Source organism: Delphinus delphis, chromosome 10 (assembly GCF_949987515.2).
Source record: "Delphinus delphis chromosome 10, mDelDel1.2, whole genome shotgun sequence".
Classification (NCBI taxonomy): domain Eukaryota; kingdom Metazoa; phylum Chordata; class Mammalia; order Artiodactyla; family Delphinidae; genus Delphinus; species Delphinus delphis.
The window spans coordinates 66466827-66491979 of record NC_082692.2 but is presented as its reverse complement, the minus strand read 5'-3'; the positions used below and the strand labels follow the sequence as shown (position 1 = coordinate 66491979).

The 25153-nt window shown below is 56.0% G+C and overlaps 1 protein-coding gene across 4 annotated transcripts in view; it reads left to right on the top strand.

The window, feature by feature from the left end:
* The window catches only part of CACNA2D2 (calcium voltage-gated channel auxiliary subunit alpha2delta 2), a 137780-nt gene that overhangs the window by 4191 nt on the left and 108436 nt on the right, over window positions 1-25153 (top strand). For all 4 annotated transcript variants that reach the window (XM_060021456.1, XM_060021455.1, XM_060021453.1 and 1 more), the window contains exon 2: window positions 21408-21489. In XM_060021456.1, coding sequence (XP_059877439.1) covers window positions 21408-21489 — 82 coding nt within the window. The remainder of the gene's footprint in view (window positions 1-21407; window positions 21490-25153) is intronic.

Below are 25153 nucleotides of genomic sequence, written 5' to 3'. Positions count from 1 at the left end.
CAGGCTGTACCCACCCGCAGGGATATCGGCTCCGTGAGGACGAGCACTGGGCCACCTCCCTCCCCAATTCCCTGAAGCCCAGCTTGACTATGGTGGGGGATGTCACCAGGCTAATGGTGACCTCCCCTCACTGAGCTCAGGCCAGGCCCCTTGTCCACATTACGCCCTCAGACCCCATGGTCATGCCCATCCCACAGATGGGGAGACTGAGACTCAGAAAGATGAAGGGACCTGCCCAAAGCCCCACAGCTACCAGGGGCAGGGCAGGGAGAGGACTAATCTGTCAGACACTTAGCTGTCCTGCCAGGGGGCTGGGCACATCTGGGTAGGGGACCAAGAAGTTGGGGTAGGAACTCAAAGCCTGGGTGTTTGGAAGAAAATGAAGAGGCTTAAGACATGTGAGGGACGCCTAGGCTCCCAACTGTAACCTTTCCTGCTCTGTCCCTTTGCCTTCTTCTGGGTCTCAGGCAACCCTGAGGAGGCCTTTCTTGGCCCATGGCCACCCTACCAGCCCGGTGCTCATAGGCCCTGTGCCTACCTCCACCCCCCTCCCACGTGTACACAGGCGATCATGGAGCCCCCCGGTCCAGGTTTTCCCCCTTTCAGGGGCTTCGAGTCATGTGCCGGGCATGCCTGCCGTGCAGGGGTGGGCAAGAGGGACTTCATCTTGAGACTCTGAGATGCCATTCCCCCCTCCAGATTCCAGTAGGATTCCAGAGAGAGAGGCCAGGGGCGTGGGGGTGGAGGCTGTTCATGGAAACCTGAGGCCGGGTGCTCTAGTCCCGTGGCAGGTTTTTCAAGCCCGAGGGGATTTCAGAGGGCTTGGACCTTATAGGTGCTGGGGTTTTCATGTTGTGTGGACAAGAGCGGTCTGGGGGGCTGGGGAACCAGGGTTCTATTTGCTAGGAAACTATACGGGGGCAGCTGGGGGTTTGGGAGTCAAAGCAGGCCGGCATGTGGCGTGTGCCCTGCCATGGAGGGTGGTGCTGTCTCTGGGTGGGGCGTGGTCTCTTTTCCTCCCCCCACCCAGTTCCAACCTCGCTGGCTTCCAGATTCAATATCTGCCTCGGGAACAAGTGACCTCTGTCCTTACGTGAGGGCTCAGGGCCTCAGGCCTGGGGAGGGAGACCAAGGCCTAGGGTGCTCTAAAGGCAAGTGTGGGGGGCTTTCCCACCCCTGGCTGCATCCCTTCAGCCAACTGGGGAGCTTCTCTTCGTGTCAGGTTGTTGTTTTTTTCCTGGTGCCTACTGTCTAAACAAGGAGCTACAGAATCAATATTCGTATTCCCAGAGAGAGGTGTATGTGTGGTTTCTGCTTTTTTTCCTTTCACTTCCTCTCTTGTCCTGTATAACCTGAAGAGCCTTCTGAGCTGCCTGTGGCTAAGAGTTGCGGGGGAGTTGGCGGAGCAAGTGACCATGCAGATTGATATGCCCATGTGGGGCTTGCAAGGGACTCAGGGATGCTGTCACTTAGGTCCACATAGGCAGGAGCTGGGGCAGCACTCAGCCAAGCCCTGCCCTGCCACTGTGGGACTCAGGCCGTTGGTTTGGTGTCCCTGGCCCTGGTCCTGCTCATGGACCACCTAGTTCCCCTCCCACCTCACCTGGGCCCCCTCCTTCTGGGGCTAGTCCAGCCTGCTGGACCCCTGGCCACTGCTGGTTCTGATGACTGAGCCTGTGAGGGATCTGGCCTTACAGAGCAGAAAACCCTGTCTAGCTGGGATTACATGGTGGGAAATCTTCACATGGGAGACCTGAGCGTCCCCACCTTGGGTTGGCCTGGCTCTGGAGGGCCTCTGTCAAAGGCAGTCCCAACCCAGTCCTTTCAGCTGATAGCTTGCATGGTGGTGACCTTGGACAGTCTCCTCTACTCTCTGGGCCTCAGTTTCCTCTCTTCCATTACCTTGTGACTCTGACATTGCAGTCGCCTAAGAAGACAGGTCCAAGGTCTTCCTGCTCCTCTCCACACTTTGCTCTAGCTGTGAGGTGAGACCTGACCCTAGCCCAGCTGAGCCCCATCTCCCCCAGTGTGAGGAGCCTGCACCTCCCATACTGGCCTCTGGACACACCTTGGGTGTCTCAAAGCTGCTTCTCAGAGTGACCCACTTTGAGCTCTGATCAGCCTAATTGTTTAGCAGAGAGGGAGGGGCACGGAAAGTCTTTCCTGCTGATTATTAAGCATCTCTCCCTACCTTGGAAGTGACTCATTAAACAAAGGGGAAAGGAGTGGGTAAAAAGGGGGAGAAGTCACCCCCTCTGCCCCTCTTTCCCGCTTCCCTTAGACCCTGGGCCCCTTGTTCCCGCCTTGGTGCCTTCCTTCCCTGCTGGACAAACCTTTCTGAATGAGTCCCCTGTTGACACACACTGAGACTCTGCCACACCTCTCACCAGCTGTGTGACCTTGGGAACTTCCTCAGCCTCTCTGGGTCTTGGGGCCTCATCTGTAAAACAGGGTTCCCTTGATCACACTGCCTCGCTGGGTTGGGGTGTGAAAGGTCATGAGGGATGAATGACAAGGGCGTGTGGATTCTGACTGGATCTATGAGGGTTCTCAGTCCAGCTGGGCCCGTACTCTGAGTGCCAGGCACCTGTCCCATTGCCCATAGCGCCTGCCACCCAGCCAGGCCCTACAGGATCCTGAGACTCCATTGTGGTTTCTGGGTCCTTCCTCCTGTGCTTGGTCCTTGCCTTGGCCTGTGTGCACATGTAAGCTTGTGTGTGGAAGTGTCTATATGTCTGTGCTCTTATATGTGTTTGTGCACATGTGTTGGATATGTTCACGTTGTGTGCACACTTGTGAGTGTCCATTTGTATATGAAGATGTGCTTATGTGAGTGCATGTAAGTGTGTGTGCCTGTGTGTGTGAGTGTGCTTCATGTATATGTGCAGGTTGTGTGTACATGCCTGCGCATGTGTATACACAGGTGTTGGTATGTGCATGTGTGTGTGCCTATGAATGCGAATGTGGGTGTGTGCTTGTGCGTGGGTGTGCATATGTATGTGTGGGCATATGTACGGTTTATCTCTGCACCCAGAATGCGCTCCCAGTGCTCACCTTCTGAGCCCCCCTTTGAAGTTAATGCCAGGGCTCAGCTGGGCAAATGTTGGCAGTGGGAAATAAAGCCACCTGTTTGTTAGGACCAGTGTTTCACAAACTTTTATGTCAAGAACAGCCTGAGTTAAGGCTGAGCTGGGAAGTTTGATCATCTACCAACTGGCTCGATGACTGTCTGCAAGGGAAACACACAGAGGCTGCATCCTTGTAATTCAAATTTTTGCAAATAGAATGGTATTTAGATATGCCAGAGGACTTGGGACTCTGCGAAGCTTGGTGAGTCCTTTGTGAAACAAAGCATCTTTGCTAACAGCCCTTCCGAAATGTGGAATCTGGAAACCCTTGCTGTGTGACCTTGGCCTGGCAGTTTTTCTCTCTTGGAGTGTGTGCTTCTCACTTGCACACTCAAGGGTGGGAGACTGGCATCCCTTGAAGCATCTGCTGTAGGTTTGGGGTTCTTGCTCCTAGCGAGACATTTGTACAGTCAGCTGCAGGCATAATTTGGGTATAAAAGCTTCAGCTTGATGATGCCCTCATGTTCCTCTATTTGGGATGCCTCCAGCAAAGCTCTTCCTTTCAAGGATGAATTTTTGCCTACTGGGTCTTCATAAACAAGGCTGTCTGAGTGCCCTGTGCTGGGTGCTGGCCCTTGGCTCTGTGGGCCCTGAGCTGATGGGTTCTGATGTCTGAGAGCTTTCCCGGCATTCTCAGGGCCTGTGTGTTGTCAGTGTTAGGATGGCCCAGCATCCTAGGTATCTCGGGAGGGGACTTCTGCAAAGGGCTTGGGCACCTACAGGGCTTGTGAGAGTCCCTATGGGGGCAGGGAGCCCGAGTGCGACCATCTCCTTGGGTAATAATGGGCCTTGCCTGGGTCCCTGATTTGGGAAGGAATATCCCAGCCACAGAAGCCCCTGGGGACCTAGATACCGCCGTTGTACAGACAGGGAAATTGATGTCTGAGTGGCGGGAAGGAGCCTTCAGGCCCCACATTTCTGCTGGCTACATACATTCTGCGGGCAGGGCCCAGTCCCCTACCCAGGGCTCAGTACAGGCTGCTCAAAGGATGCTCCCCGTTCAGCCGTCTTTGCACTATGATGTACAACTGATTATCTTAAATAAAAACATTTTTGCCATGAGATGCGGGAGTGATTTGAGGCCTCCTTTGGCAAACCCTGCAGAGCAAGGTGCCTGTGGTGTGGGCCCCCAGCTTCTGGTGTTTCTTTGGGGCAGACCTTGGTGCCCTTTGCCGTTTTAGAGTCAGTGAGGCTTTCAGGGTACCCATGGAAAGGACAGCTTTGTCGCCGGGTGGACACGAATGGGTTGGAATGTTCCTCAGATGGGTAGAGGCCCCTGCTCTGCTGCGAGTTTCCAGCCTGACATGGCTGACGTGGCATTTTAGCCTTGATAACTTCTCTGCTCAGCCTATGTTCTCCTCCCTCTGGCGCTGCCTGAAATGCTACATTTGAAGCCTTAAAGGTCAGGCCTGGTGCTGCTGCCGGTTCCAACAAACAAACAACAAAACAACCCACCTCAGCCCTGCCCCCACAACTTCATTTATTAGAAAAGAGAAATGAGCTGGCAGAACAGGCCTCTGCACTGAGGGCTCTCACAGACGGACGTTTCTCCTTTCTCCCTGTGAGCTGAGGCTAAGGTGGGCATGGTGAGAACCTAGGCGTCTTCCCTTCCTTTCCCGGACCTGCCAGGCATGCTGCAGTATCTCTCATTGAGGGCAAGCTATGACCTTGCACCCCAGAAGCCTGCCATGGGCAGAGCCCCACTTCTCACCTGGCATTTGACGGCCCTCCTGGGCTGGCTCTGGTCTCTGGCCACTAGCTCTGTGACTAGACTCCAGCCAGGCCAAGCCACTTGCAAGTCCTGGTAGGAGCTCTGACCTCTCCACCTTCTGGCTGTTTCCCTATACCAGGCTGGCCTGCTCAGCCTGAGTACTGGGCCAAGAAGCCCTCTAGATCATTGCCCTCCTCTGGCTCCCTACCCCTTGTGGGCCTCTCCTATCACCCTGTGCCTCTCCCCCAGCTCTGTGCCCAGTTCGTAGAGGCCTTTCCAGGAGTAGGCATTGAGCTGACTACTGATCCTTCAAAAACTGAGTCCAAGGAATGGCTGCAAGGAAAAGAGGCTGCTTCTGTGCACCCCTTGGAAATCCCAGCACATTAATTTTTTTCATCATGGTTAGGCCCTCTGGCAGGGAGCTCAGAGGTGGGTACGTATAGGCTGTCATTGAGGACCAAGCCTTCACCTGCACTCTGCCTGGCTGGCCTTACTTTTGGTGTGGCTGTCTGTCCTTGACTGACGTCCTTCATGGCAACAAGATGGCTGCCACAGCTCCAGGCATCATATGTACCAGACATTAGGAGTAAAAGAGGAGATGTTTCCTCTGGGTTCCTCTTAAAAGGAGGCTAGGAAACCTCACCCAGAAGCCCCTAGCCAATTTCCCCTCACACCTCATTGGCTAGCACTGGGTCACATGTCTACTCTAAACCAATCACTGGCAATCAGGAAGGTGCATTGTGATTGGCTCAGGCTAATGAGGATTTACCCTTGAGCTAAGGATGGGGTCACCTTGGGACTGGAGGTGGGAGAGATTCTTGCAGACTTGGGTTTTGTTAGCGAGAAGAGGGGGAGTGATGGAGAATGAGGAGGCAGGATGTGCTTCAGGGTCAGACAAGAGGCCTGACAAGAGGAAGAAGGTGGGAGGGAAAGGAAAGGGAGAGTGTCCATGTTCAAGGAAACATTTGTAAAGGAAGTAATTTTAACTACATCATCAATCACTGTGATCTGAGCCTCGGGTGCTATATTTCACATATGCTGTCCAATGAGATCAGTCCATTTTTATTCCCATTTCACAGATAAGAAAAATTGAGGTTCAGCAGGGCTAAGTGATGCTGAAATCACACAGATGGTGAGTGGTGAAGGCAGGATTCACACCCCAGTGCTTGGGTTTGAGCATTCAGCCACTGCTGTACATAGCCCTTCTGCAGCTCACCTTCTCCAGAGAGGCTCCTGACCGCAGGACCCTCAGGGTACCCAGCCCTCCTATATTCTTCCATCACATCTGTCCCTCTACCCTTCTTGTCTCAATTTCTTACTACTCCACTCTAGCCCTGGCCCGTCTCCAGCTTACTGTGGGAGTCTGGGCAAGCCACCTGCTCTCCTCCTCCAGCCTCAGTGTCTTCATCATACCCAGGACCCTCTAGAGTGATGGATTCTTCTGCAGCTGATGACGATGCTCCTCTGTCACCCCATCTGCATAGCTGCCATCTCTGTCCTGCCCTGTAAGCTGGTGCTATGGAGACCATGGCCAAGGGGGCTGCTTCTGATAGGCATGGTGGTGGGCACAGGAGGGGATCTCTGCCCTCAGGACCGGCAGCACCGGGGCAGCAGCCATCTCCGTCCATGGGGGCTTAACAAGCACCTATTATGAACTGAGAGTTGAGTAAGCAGGGGAGAGGTTGGGTGGGCTGCAAAGGGCCCTGCCAGTCCCAAGCAGGACCCTGCCTATGGTCTGGCTGACCTCTGCCTGTCCCTTAGTGCTTGACTGGGAGTCACTGTTCCCTGAAGCCTCCCCTGACTTCCCTATGTGGGACAGGGGCTTCCTAGGCCCCCTGAAGTCACTCCTATTCTTGTGTTGCAGTAGACCTGCTGCCTCCCCTTCCAGACTGTGTGCCTGGAGGGTGGGCAGGGGTCACGACCACCTGTCCTTGGCTTGAGCTCTAGGTTAGCGCACACCAAGTGCTAAAAAAATGTTTGCTGAACAGAGAGTCAGCACAGGTGTGTACAGGCCAAGCTGGTTACGTCTCTGAAAGCTGGAACAGCTTTTACATGTTCTGGGACAGGGTCCCACACGGCCCTGGCTTTGCTGGTGCGACAGAACAAAGGCCACCCCACACACCTTCCTGCGGCTCTCTTACAAGGGATGCCCCAGCCAAGAGGCTGCCTCCAAGGGCTGCTCGGGGGAGAGAGATGAAGGTGGGGTCCAGGGCCCCATGGGCTGTGTTATTTAATTTTGTGGGGCAGGGCCTGGGCATCAGGATATTTCCAGAGCCACTCAGGTGAGCCAAGGTGGAAAGCCAAGGCCATAGAGGATAGGAAGGTGAACATAGGACCCCTCCCCCTGCGCTGCTCTGCCAGCAAGGAGAACTGAGGCTTCCAGAGAAAGGGGGTGGGGACCAGTGTACTGGTTCTGGGGAGTATTCTGGCCATTGTACCTGTTGGGGGGCAGCTGTTCATAGATGCCTGTACATGTGGCCAGTGGCCAGAGTCTGCAGCCTGTTCCAGGGAGATCGCCAGGCTTCCTCAGCCGGCTGCCCTACTCCTTCCCAACTGCCCCTCTGTGTTGACACTTGCTTATGCCTCATCCACACTGCTGATTGCTCCATGGCCCTCCCATGTTTCAGGACCCGCCTCCTGACGGCCCCTGCCCCGCCTGAGTCTCCTCTCCAAACCTTAGCTGTGTGCCAGGGCTGCTCTCGGGGAGCTCACAGTCCATGGGAGAGATCGTCAGCAAGGAAGAAATGGAAGTGAGGCCAAATAAATAATAACCACACATGACTGGTGCTCTAGGCAGCATCCAAGTGGTGATGAGACACAGCCCCTACTCCAGACTGAATTCTGACAGGCCCTCTCAGGGTCCCCAGCTCTTCCTAAGGCCTTGGGCCTCCCCTGGTCAGGGCTGTGGGGGCCCGGGGAGAGCATCAGGACCCATCTTCCTCTGAGAGTAAGCCGCTGACAGGGGGACAAGGATAAGGGGCAGGGGTGGGGTGGGGGAGAGGCTTGCCTACATGGATCCAGCCCCAGTTCCCGAAGCTCCAGTCAGGCCCCATCCCTCTCCTGCTGACGTGCTCCCTGAGGCTGCTGCACCCCTGCACAGTGCCTCCTAGCACCTGGGGTACCTTGGGCTGCCCACAGCCCATGACGGGGGCCCCACCTGCCTGATGCCCTGCAGCCCCACATTCACCGGCACAGAGTGGCTGGGGAGGGGTGGTGGGGAACAATCCCAGAGGACATTAAGCCGAGTGATTTACATGGTTCCTGAGCCAGCGCTGGGGGAAATATATTTCACAGGTGGTTTCCAGACCGCTGGCGTATGGAGGAGGCCATGACTCTAAAATGGAGAAGGGTGGGGACATCACGGGGCCGTCTAGAGGGACCCAGAGCCGTGGGCTTTGGTGGCCTCACTGCGCCGTCCGCCTGCTGCTTGCTAGAAAGCATGGTCCAGGGTACGGGGGTTGAGGAGGGGAGGAGCTGGAGCCCCATATGTGACCATGAGTCATTTTGTCCCTCAGTTTTCTAACCTTTACAATGGGATCATAGGGCTTCCCTGATGGCACAGTGGTTAAGAATCCGCCTGCCAATGCAGGGGACACTGGTTCGATCCCTGGTCTGGGAAGATCCCACATGCTGCGGAGCAGCTAAGCCCGTGCGCCACAACTACTGAGCCTGCGCTCTAGGGCCCATAAGCCACAACTACTGAGTCCGCGTGCCACAACTACTGAAGCCTGCACTCCTAGAGCCCCTGCTCCGCAACAAGAGAAGCCACCGCAATGAGAAGCCCATGCACTGCAATGAAGAGTAGGCCCCGCACACAGCAACAAAGACCCAATGCAGCCAAACATAAATAAATAAAATTAAATTAAAGTTTAAAAAAAGGACTCTAAAATGGGATCATATTTCCTGTATTTTATGATTGTGAACGTAGAACAAATCAAATGCCAGGGCAAGGGTGGCCCTCAGGTCAGTGCGAGGGGGACGCATGGCTGTGGGACAGCCCATGGATTTGGTCCTACCTGAGGCTCCCACTCAGTTCATCCTCTTCCAGTCAGTGCCTCCCCCACTGTGGGCACATTTGTTCCCTCCACAGGCACTCACCACAACCTGCCATTCATTCATTCTCTCCACACTCATGAGCATCTGCCATGTGCCAGGCACTGACGGGACAGGCAGACAACAGTCTGGGGAGGTGATATAGACAGAGGATATGTTATGTTGGAAGGTGACAGATGCCATGGAGAAGGGACAGGCTGAATTTGGGGGAGGGTTTAACTAGAGGAGGCAGGTCAGAGTGAGCCTCACTAAAACATTTGAGCAAAACCTGGAAGGAGGGGAGAGTGGGAGCCACATGGGTATCTGGGAGAAGAGTGTTCCAAGCAGAGGAACGGCCAACACAAAGGCCCTGAGGTGGGAAGTGGTTAGAGCAGGAGAAAAAGGGGAGAGTGGGAGGAGAGGAGGGCAGAGGGCAGCTAGGACCAGGACAGCCTGGGCCATTAAATTAGCATGACTTTGGGGCTTCCCTGGTGGCGCAGTGGTTGAGAGTCCGCCTGCCGATGCAGGGGACGCGGGTTCGTGCCCTGGGCCAGGAAGATCCCACATGCCGCGGAGCGGCTGGGCCCGTGCATGAGCCGTGGCCGCCGAGCCTGCGCATCCGGAGCCTGTTCTCCGCAACGGGAGAGGCCACGACAGTGAGAGGCCCGCGTACTGCAAAAAAAAAAAAAAAAAATTAGCATGACTTTGAAGTGGGGGCCCCCGGGGAGAGGTGTGAACAGAGGAGCACCAGGGTGATGGCCGTGATGGTGGTGAGACCTGCTGATGGTCTGGGTGTGAGAAAGGGAAAGGGGTCTCAGGAGACCCCAGGGGTTTGGCTTGAGCATCTGAAAGGACAGAGTTTTCACCAGGTAAGCTGGAGGAGGCTGGGGAAGTCAGTCCAGGGGACCATCAGGTACTGGACACATTGAATTTGAGATGCAGACTAGGGCATCCAAGTGGAGATTTGTCAGAGCTAGATGTTTGCCTCTGGAGAGGGCCAGGTGGAGCTGTGCCTTCCCAGGCTGGGTGCCGAGGACTGAGCAGAGAGCCCTGCTCTTTGAACCCTTAGTTTACCAGCCACTGACTGCGCCCGCTCTCCTCATCTCCCCAGTGTCAGAAGCTCACTGTCCTTCACCATCCGTCACATGGAGGCACTCACCATGTCCTTGAGGATGGAGCGCTGCAGGCCTCAGTGTGGGAGCAGCCTGCTTATGCCCATAGTCAGTCTGAGGGTGTTCATAGGGCATCACCGTGCGCACAGCTCACTGCTGAGCCTTCCTTGCACGTGCTGTACCCTCTGTCTGAACTGCCCTGCTGCTCTGCAGTGCCACCTTTACCTGGCCAGACCCCTAGGCTGGGTCAGGCCCCTTGCCGTGCATCCCACCCCCGCAAGGCTCGCCGGACTCCTCCTCCCTCCACTTACTGAGTCTGGATCAGATCAGCTGTCTGCTCTGGTTGAATTCCAAGCTTCCGAGGGCAGGCTTGCATCTGCCCTGCTCACCACTGTGTCCCTTGGAGACACGGTGCCTAGCTTGGAGCCTGCCTCAGTAACTATATGAATGAATGAATGAATGGGGAGTGAGGGAGCTAGTAGGGAATCTATAGAAGGCTGGCAACATCTGCAGAGTATTTTGTCTGTGATAGCCCTACTGGGTTTGGCCAACCTGTTACTCGTCAAGCCATCTTTCAGAACAACACAGGCTCACCAGGCAGTGGCTCCTTTTGTTCTGGCCACCAACCTGGGACTTCTCAGAAGGGGTGGGGCCGCTGGGGTGGCACCTGAAGGCCCCTCCTCATTGCAGCTCACAGAGGGGATTTGCATTGCTAAAGGATTCACCATAGAGCATGGAGAGTCAAGGTGGTCCGAGTACTCACATTTGATTTACATGCAGCTTGGCTTGCGCTGAGAAGCCCGGAGCTAACTAGTAAGGAGCAAATCCCAGAGGAAGTGGGCATCTCCCCCTCCCCACCCCACCCCCCGTCATGGGAGGGGTTTGAGGGAGCTTGGGCTCTGCACTGCTGAGACAACATTCCTACAGCAGGGTAGCTCTGGTGGGGTAAAAAGAAGGACTCTGACTGCACCCAGCTTTGGCTTGCATGGGGAGGCAGTGAGGGCCCTGATTTGGAGTAGATCCCTTCGCAAAGCTGGAAAAGGTCATAAATGAGGGGTGGCCCTTACCTGCACCCTATTTCCTGAATCTTGGCCATTGAAGTCCTCTTTGGGATTAAGGAAGCCTAATTGCCTAGGGGACAGAACCTGGGCTCTGGAGCCATCCTTTACTGGGTTCAAATTCTGGTTGAGCACAGACTGGCTGTGTGGCCTTGAGTGCATTGCTTCACCGCGTAGGCCTCCGTCTTCATCCATGAAGTGGGCCTGAATCAGTTAGCACCTAGCCATGGGTGCTGTGTGACTTCAGTGGCCTCACACACACAGCACCCAGCACACAACGGGTACTCTGAATCATCTGTTCCTTTCCTTGGTGCTCTGCTACCTGCTGAAGTTAGAAGCCCTTTCCCTGCCCTGCCCTCCAGCCTCTCTCCCACTGCAGAGGGGGTTGGACAGGGCAGGTACCAGTCTGGTGATGGGAGGATATTCAGGGAAATCTATCCCCAAGCATTTCCAGAAGACTCTTCTTTGCCATCCTGCAAGCTAAGTTTTGCAGGAAGCTTGATGATGGGACCGGACTGCAGCTCCAACCTAAGGCAAGGGTTGGTAAAGTGGAGTAAGGACTGTGGGTTTGGGGGAAGGGGTGGAGAGAAATCCTGGAAGACTTTCCGGCAGAGGTGACTTGGCCAGGTAGCGGGGGACAAGGCCAGAGAACAAAGCTTGCCCTGATGGGTTGAGTTCTTTTCTGGTCTTTGCTTCACCTCTCCTCTGCACCCAGTGTGTCCTCTGGGACACTGCCAGCTTCCCTGGGGGATCTCTACCCTGAGGAGAAATAGAGGATCCCTAGAGAGGTTTCTGTCCTCCTCACAGCAGGAGGCCATGTCGAGGACGCACATGGAGGACGGCTATTTGTGGCTCAGAGAGGATTTGACTCATGCTGGGGAGTGGGGAGGATGTACAGGAGGGGAGGTGGGGATGTGTGAATCATAGAATCTGGCTGGAGTGGTTGGTGACACATGGACAGGGCCTATCTTGCCACCTCCAATCAGGTTTCAGTTACTGGCGTGGGGCAAGAACAGGCAGCTGGAACCCCTGGGTTCCTCCTTGACTCTCCTGGTGACCTCCACAGGTGCCTCAACCCTGCTGTGCACCTCCTGAGACCAGGCTTGGGTGTGGCTCTCCCATCACAGCACCTGGCTGGGCACAGGGGCTGTGTCAACATATCTACCCCTGCCTCCAAGAGCCAGCCTCACTGAACCTCAGTTTACAAGTTTGTTAAATGGGCCTAGGCAGGGGTTACTTTTGCATTGTACCTGACTACCTGGGGAACATGCTGGGGAGAGAAGGAGGCTCTGCAGACCCCAAATGTTAATGATCTGTGTCAGTGACTGAGGCAGGTGGTTCCAGGCCTGGGGAGCAGATGGTGGATCCTGGGCAGAGTGACTGACTGTTCCATACCCTGTGTCCCTGGCCTGGACTTTCTGCTTTTCTCTGGGGATGCCTTAACTAGTTCCTGAACTCCTCTTGCTCATTGCTAAGTCCCAGGTCTAGATTGCTGGAAAATTCACAAACAATGACACCTGGGTGTTGGTACCTTGGGAACCCATGGTCCTTGGCCCCCTGGGGAGTGGAGGTAGATGATTCTGCTCTCCCTGCAGTTTGAAAACCACCAACTCCGTCAGTCCACAGATGGAAAACCGAGGCACAGAGAGGGGAGTCTGCACTGAACCAGGATCCCAGTGTCCAGAATCCCAGATGGGGCAGGGTGGGTAGAGGTACTGGGCTATCTGAGATCGGGACAGGGTGAAAGGGATGGGGGGAGGACAGCCTGGGTCTGGGCCATTCCGTGCCTGCACTTTCCTTGCTTCCGGGAAGAAGTGGCTGCTCCAGCACCCGGCCCTCCTGGGAGAGCCATGAATTATGCACGGAAGCCACAGGCCTGGGCAGGCCCATCATAAATGAGCTTTAATAATTCATACGGAGAGGAGCCGGGGAAAGTGGCTGTCCCTGGGGCAGCCACTGCACTTCTAGCCCCTCCACAGGCTGCCACTGCACACCCACCTGCCTGCTCCTGTGGCCGGCAGCATGCAGGCTGGGCAGGACGGCGGGGAGATCAGGCCCCTCTGGGGAGGTGCGCGTGCTCAGCCAAGTGCCTGTTCCTCCAGGCTGGAGAGCAGGAGCCTCCTCCCTCAGGGCTCACAGCCCAGGAGGGCGGTAACCCCAGGAGGGCACCTGAGATCTGTTGCTGCTGGGAGGGTACAACTTAAAATGGGGGGCAAGGTGGACTTCACTGAAGGAGGTGAGAGGGGAGCCCTGAGGACTTCTGAGGAGAGACTGATCCAGGCATAGGGAACAGCATGTACAAAGGCTGTGCAGGGAGTGCAGGAGTGTATTCAAGCCACAACGAGGAGGCCAGTGTGGCCTGAGGAGCGAGGTCAAGGAGGCCATTGAGAGTATGGCCGCTGGACGGGCTTTGTCTTTCTTCTAATGTCATGGAGCTGTGGCCTGGTGTTGAGAGAGGAGGGACACTGTTCTAACAGGGGGCTCTGGCTGCCTGTGGAGGTAAACAGCCTGGGGGAGGGGGTGCAAGGACAGAAGTTGAAGACCAGTGAACTGGTGACTGCACTTGTCCTGGAGAGAGATGATGGCGGCCCAGGCCAGGCTGGGGGCCAGGGAGGTGGAGGGCAGTGGGCAGACTGTGAAGGTGGAGCCAACATGACTTGCTGAGAGATTGGATGTGGGTGCGAGAGAAAGCAGGTTGCAGGTCACCCTGAGGCTTCGGGCCTGAACCAAGGAGCTGGCATCAGCTGAGCCAGGGGAGGCAGGGGGTACAGAGAAAAGGGAGGAGGAGATCCAGAGGGAGGTCCGTGTCTGGGTTTAGGACACATTCAGTTTGAGAGACCCGTTAGGCATCCAAGTGGACATGCCGTGCCGCAGCTGGGCATTTAAGACTGGTGTCTGAAGAGAGGTGTTTATCATCCTGACTGGTGTTCATTAGCTGTGTGACCTTGGGCACATCACTCAATTGCTGTGTGCCTCAGTTTTCCCTCTGAGGACTGGGGATGATCTGACTGCTGTGAAGATAATTAAGGCAGTGCACTGAGAGCCCTGGCCTCACTGGTGCAGACCCAGTGAGGCAGGCAGGAAGGCCCCAGTCAGACCCCTTGGGAAACAAATCCCCACGTGGCCTGTGGAGGCCCCAGGCCACCCCTCCTTGAGCAGAGAGGGAAGCTGAGACCTGGAGAGTCCAAACCACAGAGCTGGGTGTGGACCACAGAGCAGGACCTGGTACACGGCAGGGGCTGGAGGAGATTCGGCCCCAGGGCCCATCCCCACCCTGGCCAAGCCCTCCAGCCTGGGTCTGGGCCACAGTCAGTCCCCTGCTCTCCTGCAGAACGGTGTTTTCCTTCCTGCTGCACACCTCCTTTGTCTCCCCAGCTCCCTGGTGCCTTCTCTAGCCCCTCTCCTGGTTCTCCTGGGACTGCTGGGCAGAACTCATTCCCGTGGAAGCTGGAGCAGTGCCCCTTATGGGCTTCTCCTGCTGCTGGAAACCCCAGACCAGGCCTGGTGAGGAGGGTCCTGTTGAGGGACTGCTCAGGAACCTTGTGGCTCTGGGTGTGGCAGTCTTGACACAGTACTGTGTTGCTGCAGTTCACTTTCTAGATGAGTTACCTGAGGCCCAAACAGGGGAAAGGATGTTACCAAGGTCACACAGCTAACCATGGCAGAAACAGAAATCAGGCTCAGGTGGGCCTTCCATGCTGTCCTCCTCATCTCCCCTGGGAAACCTCCTTCCCCTTCTCAGCTTGCATGTCCCTGGCTTGCCCCAATCCTTGTGTGTGCTTCCCTGACTGCTGGTGCCCCTGTGGGCCCTCAGTCCTGCACTGATGGTGGGGAGTGAGGCAGAGTGCTGTGTGCGCCTGGGACACTCTCCATCCCTCTCTGGGCCAAATGGACTGCCCAGCTCCCCAGCCCTGAGCTGCTCCCTTGTTCCAGGCCTTGTCCCCTCCCCCCATCAGGCTACTGGGAGTAAATACTGGGCTGGACCTGGCGCCCTAATTAAAGTGGATGACTGTTCACTGTTAGTCTAAGCGGGGAGGCACAGGCTCGCTGCCTCCCAGCCGAGAGCCCACTGGAAGGGAAGGGTTCCCCCCCCCCCGCCCCCGACAAAGAAAGGGAAGGGACAGCCCCATAATTAATAACCTCATTAACGAGCAGTATTTGGGCAGGGTCCCAAGACACACATAGTCGAGGCCGATGGATTTGGACTAATTTGAGCTTCAGCAGCACCAGCCCCTCCCCAGCACCAGGGGATCTCTGAGGATCCCTTGTGATAAGTGGGCTACCTTCGTCCTTGTGTGCATGGGTTGGGTGGGGGTGGGGTGGGGACGATGCTCCTGGGAGCCCCATGTTACACTAGGAGCCCCTTAAGCAGAATCACAAATCCACTGACGGTGAGCCTGTCCCTTTGAGTCCTGCGTCTCAGTTTCCCTGCTTGTAAAGTGGTAGATGGCTAACTGGGGAGCTTATTCCACGTGAATTGGCTGAGCCAGCATGCTCCCCTCTCCCCAGGCCTCTGTGCATCCCCCACCCCACTGTGGTTTGTGCAGTGCCAGGTCAGTGCTGACTGGTCTCCGTGCCTCTAGGCACTCTGATCTCAATGGTCTGGAGTGGCTTGGCCCACTTGGCCTCTGCAGAGTGAATGACCTTGGCTAGACTTGCCCTCTCTTCTTGGGAGGCTGTGATCAAATCAAGGTTGGGGGCCCTACCCTGGGCTTTGAGTCCTGAAAGATGTTGAGGCCAAGAGTCTTCTCTCCTGAGCAGACAAGCACGAAGGATGCTCTGGTCATCGGAGGCCCTACCTTTCCCAAGGAGTCTCCCCTGTGTCGGGGTCTCTTAGGTAGTGTAGGGAGTGCTGCAGCCCACCTAGAGGCCCCAGTCCAAGGAGGAGGTACAGCCATCCCACGCTTAATGAGCTGCAGGTCTGAGGAAGGGGACAGGATTGAGGGGAGAGCGGCCCCGCCACTCAGATGGGTCTGTGTGTGCATGAGTGTGTGGGGCAGTCATCCCTTCCATGAGGCAGTGGTTTCCACCTGCTTCTGTTTGGGGTCCTAGGAGGTAGACAAGTGGTGAGCTTTATCTCCATTTTCCAGACGGGAAAACTGAGGCCTAAGAGGGCTCATCTGGTCTAAGGTCACGGAAGAGCCAGGGCTGAATCTGGGCACTCAGTCTAGGTAGAGAGGGATATCCACAGAGTGGTCGGGGAGGACTCCTCGGGGGAGGTGGCTCTGGAGGTACCACGATCCTGGGGTGCAGCCTTGAGCTTCCTGCTGTTTGCAGCAGGACTGTGGCCTGGGGAGGGGTTGGCCATGTCCCAAGCCCTGCTTCAGCAGGGGCCACGACTGCTCTCTGAGCTTTGCATGGCCTCTCCAGGCTGGAATGGGGAGTGGCCCTCTTGCCCATCCACCAGTAATCCCCTGAGACGGGGTGAACCTGACACCCAGGCCCTCTAGACCAGCTCTCTTGGGCTCTCTTCATGTCTGTGTCTCTGTCTCTCCGTCTTTCTCTTACCCCCGCCTCCTGCCCTGTCTTTCTTTCCCCTTCAGAAGACTGCTAAGGCACCAAGGTGGGAGGTGGCAGGCCAGCTGAAATATGATCAGAATAATTAAATAGCATTTTATTTGAAATCATTGCCTCCCCCAGAGCTGAAAGAGTAATTGGCCAGTCCGTCACAAGGGAAGCAGGAGACCCGTGGGCCCCCACCATTGCCAAGTTTGGCTCATAGTACCCTTGGCAGCAAGTGGCCTCCCCTGTGACTGCTCCCCTGCACCCTTCACCTGCCCTAGCCTAGCCCTGCCCTGCCCTCCACTCCTCCCACCTCACCTGTTGTTCTACCCTCGGCATCTCCCCCTCTACGATGACTGCCTTGATTGAGCTGAGGGGAGAGCTGCAGACTGCTCTTAGGCCCCCAGTCTGCCTGGCAGAGGAAGTCTGTAGCAAGGCTTTGATGGCAAGGAAAACGCCTCCTTAGGAGTGGTAAGAAGGCCTGCAGAGGTAGGTGGGGGTCCAGAGATCCTCGCCCCTACTGGGCCTTAGCCTCTCCTGGGCCTTCCCCTGTCTGCTCTTGAACAAAGCCCTCCCCCTTCCCTCTCGTCCCTCTGCAGGGTCCAGCCGCCCACACCTACCCTTGCCCTCTGAGGGTGAACGTGCAGTGTCACCTGTCTCTGTTTTTTTGATTTAATTATAGATGAGTTTTCTGCATAATTTATTCCAAAAGCCTAGATTATACTGTACAATTAAATCACATTCTGATCAACAACTTCACGTATAAAATTAACAACTGGCAACAGTTTAAACTATGCTGTTGCATCTGTATACAGGCTCTTTCCCTCTTCTCTTCCCTCCCCTCCCCTCCCCTCCCCTCTCCTCCCCTCCCTTCCCCTCCCTTCCTCCCCTCTCGCATCTTCCCTACCTCTTCCTCCCTGTCTGGGGGAGCCTGTGTATCTGGCCTCGGAGCTGGAGGCCTTCACTGCTCTTGTAGCTTGACCTGGGGCCTCCCCAGCCTTCTAGTGGGAGTCTTGATAGTTCTGTCTGCTAAAGGGGGTCCTCAGCTCCAGCTCCTCGCTCCACATATGGATGATTTTGCTCCCTTGCCTAATGATGACACCTCCTCTTCCCTCACGTACTCCTCTTGGTTCTGAAACATGCCCTGGAGACTAAAAGACCTGGAGTCCCACAGCAGCTGGTGTCATCTTCCTGCTGGGCTGCCCTCAACCCTCTAGCCCTGGGACACACACATCTTTGCCCTGTGCCTGCTCCCGGCCTCTCTCAGCCTGGGGAGCAGGGGGTTACAGAGAGCCATTAGGGAAACCCTTTCCACATTTCCCTCCCTCTGTGCTTTCTCCCCCCAGCAGGCATTCAGGGAAGATTTTCTGAGCACTGGGAAGCGAGGAAGGGCTGGATTTGATGAGCTTCTAGCCCTCAGGGGACTGCCCAATAATAATACTGCCCATCAAGCTTCCGTGTGGATTTGGCCCTGAAAGGTATTCAGCCAGTCATTATCTTCCCTGTTTATAGACCGGAAAGCTGAGGTTCCTGAGGGGCAAGAACTCTCTGAGGTCACACAGCTGACAGAGGCAGCCTCTCCCTTAGGCTTCCCAGAGGCTGCATTGTCCTAGGAGGGTGGGGTCATGGAGCTGATGGAGCCAGGAAGACAGGTCTGGCTTCTCTCTGTAGAACATGGCTCCGCACCTGTCCTTGCCAGGGGCCTCAGTTTTCTTGTTTGTGAAATGGGGGCTCAGTGCCTGCACCCCACTAGGTTTGGGCACATTGGAGGACATAATGGTGTGAGGCTGTCATGCCACACCAGACATCATGCCGGCTGCAGTCCCCGGCTGCACGTGCCTCCTCCCAGACACTCTCTCTCCTCACTGTCTTGCTAATTTGGCACTTAGAGACACTTGGAGATAAGCAGTGTCATCTCAATGAATTGCATGGAAAATCACAGGGATGTGGGGAGCCAGCAGGGGGATCTACCCTTTTGGGGGGGTGACCCATGGGCCACACTGTCTGGCCAGGGAGCAATGGGAGATGCAGGCACCTGGGTCCATATTCATGGGACCCCAGGCAGGATTTGGTCAGTTTGCCTTTGACCCAGTGGCGCCACGAATCCTGATGCATCCCCCATCCTTTCAAAGCCCCCATGGCCTTCTGTTGGTGTGAGTATGACTGTGCCTGGCCAGGGTTAGTACGGGCTTGGTGGGTGGTTTCTCCTGCCTCTGGGCAAGAACACTGCAGGTGCATAGTTGACTCCTGGCCTCCTGGGTCCCATGTGTCACCCCTTGGAACCAGCACGGGGACACCAGCCAAACTCTGGAACCCACAAATTCATGTCTCTGTGATGATGAAATGAATGATCTATCATGTTCTTTTAAACTCTCGGACACATACTGCCTTCCTAGTTGGGTTTGGTTTAGGTGAATGATCAGAATAACTTGTTTTCCCTGGCGTCGTGATGGTGGGCATTGCGGCTGGGGCCTGGGGTCTACCCATCAGACCCACCGTGCCAGACCAAGGGCTAGAGCCACCTCTAGACCCCAGGAGGGTGTGCCTGTTCTGATGTGTCAGGGGTAGGCCAGTCCCTGTGGCCCATAGTAGCATCCCAGGCTCTGTCTCAGGAGCATAAAACAGCCACCTGACACACTGTCAGGTGCTTATGGCTCAGCCAGGGCCAAGCCATCAGCTCCTGGTGACCTGGAGCCAGGGGACAAGCAGGCTCTCCGTTCTCTGCTGGGCTTTGCCCTCCCCCAGCAAAAAACCTCCCCTGGTGGTTGAGGCCTGATCACCCTTCATAGCCTGGCCTGCAGCCTGGCCTCCACCTGGGCTTGGGGTTAGCTTTTCCCCTGCAGTGGGGAGCAGAGGTGGGCATCAGGCTGTGTCTCAGCCAGCAACAAGCTGAAGCTGATACCTCTTTCTCTTTTTTTAAAAACTAGATTTTATTTATTTATTTATTTATTTATTTATTTATTTATTTTTGGCTGCGTTGGGTCTTTGTTGCTGCACACGGGCTCTCTCTAGTTGCGGCGAGCAGGGGCTGCTCTTTGTTGTGGTGCACGGGCTTCCCACTGCGGTGGCTTCTCTTGTTTCGGAGCACTGGCTCTAGGCATGTGGGCTTCAGTAGTTGTGGCTCGCAGGCTCAGTAGTTGTGGCTCACTGGCTCTAGAGCTCAGGCTCAGTAGTTATGGCGCATGGGCTTAGTTGCTACATGGCGTGTGGGATCTTCCCGGACCAGGGCTTGGACCAGTGTCCCCTGCGTTGGCAGGCGGATTCTTAACCACTGCACCACCAGGGAAGCCCAATACCTCTTTCTTTTGATGTTGACTTTTTTTTTCCATCACGGTCCTGACATTCAGCTTGGCAAATTGCAATTAGTGATCCGCCCGCTTCCTGATCTGAGTTCCCATGCCAACCGATGCGGGCACACACAATGGCAAGGGCCCAGCCCCCAGCCACAGGGATATGGGGCAGGGGGCTGGGGTAAAGACTTTGGCTTTTCTGACCCAGGGAGCTATAAGAGTCCTGGCCCCGAGTGGCAGTAGGGGTGGTGGGGAGGGTGGCAGGCCCAGGGCAGGAGTTGGGGCCAGACTCAATCTCCCGGATCCCATGGCTCCTGGGGTACCCTTCCAGAAGCTGGGGGCTGGCTTCACCCCACCCTTACCTGGCCTGACGGGATGTGCTTATTAACCTGTGAGCATATTTCAGTCTGTGTGGTAGTTCTCCTATGAGCCCTCCCGGAGAAGGCTTTGTTCTGTGTCTGGAAGTTGAGATGCCTTTCACATGCATTAGGGCAGGGGCTTTGGTCACAGCAGAAAGTGCTTTTGGCAGTGTGGAGAGTGTCTCTCTGGCCGGCAGGCCCTGGCAAGCGCTGGTGTGATTTTGCTCACCTGATCTGGCACTGCCTAAAGTGGGATCACAGGTTAGAACCCAAGCCAGCCCTCTCCCCAGACACCATCCCTGTTCATGAGCGTGGGCTGAGAATACAGGACCTTGTGACCACCTATCCATCCTGTCCCCTCACAGAGATCCCTGTGCAGCACCCTTGACCCTCCAGTTCCCATGTGTTCTTCTCAAACCCTACAAGGTGGCCCCAAATTATCCCCACTTTCTGGAGGAGGATAGTGAGACCCAGATAGGTTAAAGCGAGCTCAGCATGGCACCAGTGCAAGGGAGACCTGCTCAGGCTGGTGGCTCTGGTGAAGGGCTCATGGGGCTTGCCAGGCCCCCAGAAAGGTGTGGGATAGTCTGAACTGGACCTGTGGGTAGACAGTTCACGTGGGGCATCTAGTGATGAGCCTCTGTTTACTAGGGTACTGGAAAGGCGAGGGCCGTCTGAGCAGGAAGCTCTCCATGTCCACTGTTTAAATGAGGCCCAGAGGGGCAGGGGCCTGCCCCAGGTTACACAGTGACTTGGTGGTGGCAGCAGCTCTCATGTTCCCTCCCCTTGCCTAGGTGCCACCCAGCCTTGGGGCAGAAGGCTCTGAGATCCAGCAGACACCAGGCTCACTCACGTCCCCTCCTCCCTGGTATCCTGAGTCCCCATGTTCAGAGCAGCAGCATCAAGGGCTGGCTCTTCACAGTGAAAAATAGTCTCCCTGCAGGCTTCTTGGAGCCGCTGGACTCCCTCAGTGCATTTAAACTATAATCTGCTCCCCTCCCTGGCTGTCCAACAGTACGTGAGGAGAGCCTGGGCCACCGGGTCCAGACTTCAAAGGGAATCAGAGGCACGCTCTGGTTCCCAGCCTCTGTTTCTCTTCTAGTGAAAATTGGGTTCTGAAGGGGCGGCTGCTGCGTGTCACCTCTCGGTGGCTGGGGCGGGGCTGTTCCAGCCCCAGGCAGGTCCTCCTGACACTCCTCTCCTCTCTGCACACAGGATGCAGCACTGGGCCCGGCGCCTGGAGCAGGAGATCGATGGCGTGATGCGGATCTTTGGGGGTGTGCAGCAGCTCCGTGAGGTAAGCCTGGTGCCACTGGCTTTCCCTTTAGGGACCCTGTTCCAGCTGGAAGTGGGGGAAGGGCTTCAGCAATAAGGAGTGAGGAAAGCTTGGTGCAGTTGAGGACCCAGCGTGATGGGACACTGTGGACTCATGGGGGCAGGTGGGGAAACAGAGACACAGTGATTCCTTCGGGTCTTGGCCTGCTCTTCCCCAGGTCACAATGTTGAGGTGGTACTTAGTCGGCTCTGATGGGTAGGTGTCAGGCTTTTCAGGAGGGTGAGATCTGTTTTTGAGGCAGCATACGGAGTGGAGTCCAGGTCCTGGAGGGTCCCGTGGGTGTAGTTGTGCACGGAAGCCAGAGAGACTGTCCTCGCAATGAGTGGGGTGGCCAGGCCGAACAACCCCGGAGAGCAGTCAGTGCTGCCTGCTCAAGGAGCTGCAGCACGAGACAAGTGGCAAGCGAGTACTTGGTGAGATGAGGTATCGGGGGTGGGAGGGGTGATTGATTAGGCGCGAGCGACCACATTCATCCTGGGAGATTATGTTAATATTTGAAATAGTGATGTGAAGAGCAGGCCATCCGTCACCCCCAGAAGGCTGCAAAATGTGTCGCTGTCGGGCCACAGGCTCCTGAGCTGTCGCTCTTTACGTGGAAACGCAGAGGCTTGGAGAGCTGAGCTCTTGGAGTGCTTGGGGTGGGGCTCCCAGGTACGTGCTGGACTTTAAGGAGCTCTTACTGGAGGCTTGGGCCAGAAAGTGCAACCTGAACTGAACAGGGGGTTAATGGGGATCTCGTACTGATGGTGGGCTTGGGCACAGCAGAGTAAGTGGAGTTATTATTGGGGGTCCAGGCCCCCGGCTTGGCGATTAGATACGCCACTGTGTTCCTGTGTCTCTCTTGGTCAGGGCCAGGTCAGCAGAGGTACGTCTGTGGGGCAGCTGCTATGAGGTGGTGTCCTCGGGCCTTTCGCCATGCTTAACTTGTAGCAGGTACCCAGGAAATGGGGGTGGCAGTGAATGTGTTGACACTGGCTGTGGATGTAGGACCTCTGGCACAGGATGGGGCTGATCAGGGGTGGCTAATGTGGTGGTAACATAGCTAGGAGGGGGAGTCCGGGTGGGGGTCTGAGCCATCCACTTGCTGGGGGTCCTTCCGCCCAACCCCAGTGGCCCAGCCTCTCTGAATCTCCTTTCCCTGGTTACTGGGCTTGAATTGCAGTAACCCCCATCGTACTCTCTTCCTGTGAACTTTCAATGACTCAGCCACACTTGGAGGCCGGCAGAGCTTTCCAGAGAAGGCACTGTAGGAAAAGCTGTTCCGGAACAGAAGTCAATTTATGCTCAGGAATAGCACCCAGCACTTACTAGGTTCTAAGTGGGCACTGCCAAGAGTGCAGCTGTGTAGGTTAATGAAGAAATGAGAGTTCCCTGGAATGTGTGTAATGTGCCTCTCCAAGCTTCATATTGGGACATAAGATGTACCCCACATAAGGAGTTAACCATGCACTTCCAGTCAAGAATCTTCCATACTTTCAATCCTCAGCTCAAGGATACTGCTTATTTTATAGTGGTGGGCACTCAGACCCTAAAAGTTTGCCAGTGGGAAAATAACGTACACATTTCGTGCCTGAGACTCAGGTCTGTCTGAACCATAGCTTCCTGGATGGTGCGGACCAGAGATGGAATCCAGCTCAGCATACCCACTGTGTGCTCCTGGGCAAGTCCTAGACCCTCTCTGATCCTCATTCTTGGTCCATGGCGTGGCTGGGAGGTCTGGCTGGAGGATGAGGTGGTGAGAATGGCAGGGGACAGGCTGACACAGATACACTTCTAGAAATCAAATCTGAATTTCCCTCATTGATCATTTTCATTCCCAGGATATGTTGTTCCCTTCCTTTCTGATGGGAGTTGAGTGATTCCAGACACTTTCACCAATGAGCACATCTTTCCCCACTCCCACCTTCCCAGTGGTTACCAAAGTCACGCAGCCGGGTACAGCAGAACTGGGGCTTGAACACAGGGCTCCTGACTCCTGTCCCAGGGCGCTGCTTCTCCTCTAGCTAGGCCTTCCCTCTTGGGGTGGGCAGGATGAGCCTGAAAAAGAGGGGATCTGGGCCAGGTTTGGTGTGGCTATGGCCAGGCAGAGAAGTGCTGACCTGGCGTTCCGGGCTCCTTCTGGCATCCCTCTGCTTGTCGACGGCTGCCAGCTCTCCAGTGGCTCTCTGTCCTGCTCCAGTTTTTCTCACCTGCTTCCTTAGCTTCTTGTTTCCCACTGACAGCTCTGGGGCTGCTTCTTGGCACAGGACACCCCTGTGAGGTGGGCAGCCGGGGAGCAGGTGAAGAGTTCTAGAGGAAAAGGGCAACCCTGTGAGAGCAGGAGGGAGCCAAGCGGCCCCTCTTCCCCACAACCCCTGGCACCCCTGACAAAGCCACCAGAGCTCTCCTTCAAGTGCATATGAGAGGGCCCATGTGGCCAGCCCCTGCCCTGAGAGCCAGGCTCTGAGAGTCAGGAGGACGCATGCATCAAAGCCCTGACCCAGCTGCAATGCTCCGTGGACCCTGGTACCACCTCTGCCAAGCTTATGGCCTCAGTCCCCATTAGGCCCGCCCCTCTCCATGCTTCCTCGGTGGGCCCCCAAACACCTTGCCACTGGGGTGATCCTTGGCTTTCTTCCCCAACATGGCTGCCCTCTCCACCAGCCCCAGTCCTAGAGGCAGCCCGACCCGCAGAAGCTGGGTGCCATAGAGCTGGCAGCTGCAAGAGTTCAGAAACTGCAGACGGTGGCATTTAGGAGCATTTTCCTTGTCTTGGCACTTTCCTCCTCCCGACCTCACCACAACCCCATGGGGGTGTGGTTGGGTGCAGACTGTGGCCCATTTACAGGCTGGACACCATGGCACACCTTGGTGGAGTGTGGGGGCTGTCTGCAAAGACCCTGTCACATTTCCTCATCTAACCCCAGGGCCAGCACAGAGTAGGAGCGCCCACTGTGGCCTGGTGCTCCTGAGCCGTGCCCCACCGGGTAAACCCAGCCCCGCCAGCCCTGGCTTACTCCTGCTGTGAACAGGCCACAGAAGTATGGGCTCTACTGCAGTCTGCCCCCTCCAGGGCCCCTAGAAGCTGAGCGAGGTCTCCTAAACCCCTTTCCTACCCTTGCCCATCAGCACCATATTGTCATCCTTTGGGGGGACAGCAGAGAGCATATGCTTGGGCTCTGAGCTCATTCACATAATGAGGTTGATCAGGATGAATAATTCGTCAGGTGCCTGGGGGTGCACGGGGGACCATGTGGAGACAGCCTGTCTCCCCACTCTGAAGCCCAGGTCACTCTGATGGGTACAGCCAGGGACCTATTCCCTTCTGACTGGGTGTCCAGGGTAGAAAGGGAACAACTCTGGGGACCTTGTGGGAAAGCAAAGCAGGACAAATTATAGTCAGACAGGAGGAAGAACCAGTGGCTCATCAGGTGCACCAGCCCTGGGACGGATTCCTGATTTGGGTGGGACACCTTCCGTGGAGGGTCTCTACAGAAGGAAGTGAGAAGATCCTCTGTCTGGGGTGGGGGTCGGAGGTGAGGAAAGTCTGTCTGGCTAGAGCTGGTATGGGAGCAGAGACGTGGGATGGTCATGTCTGTGGACTACAGGCCATCCTCTGGGAAAGCTCAATCCAAGTCTGGACCTG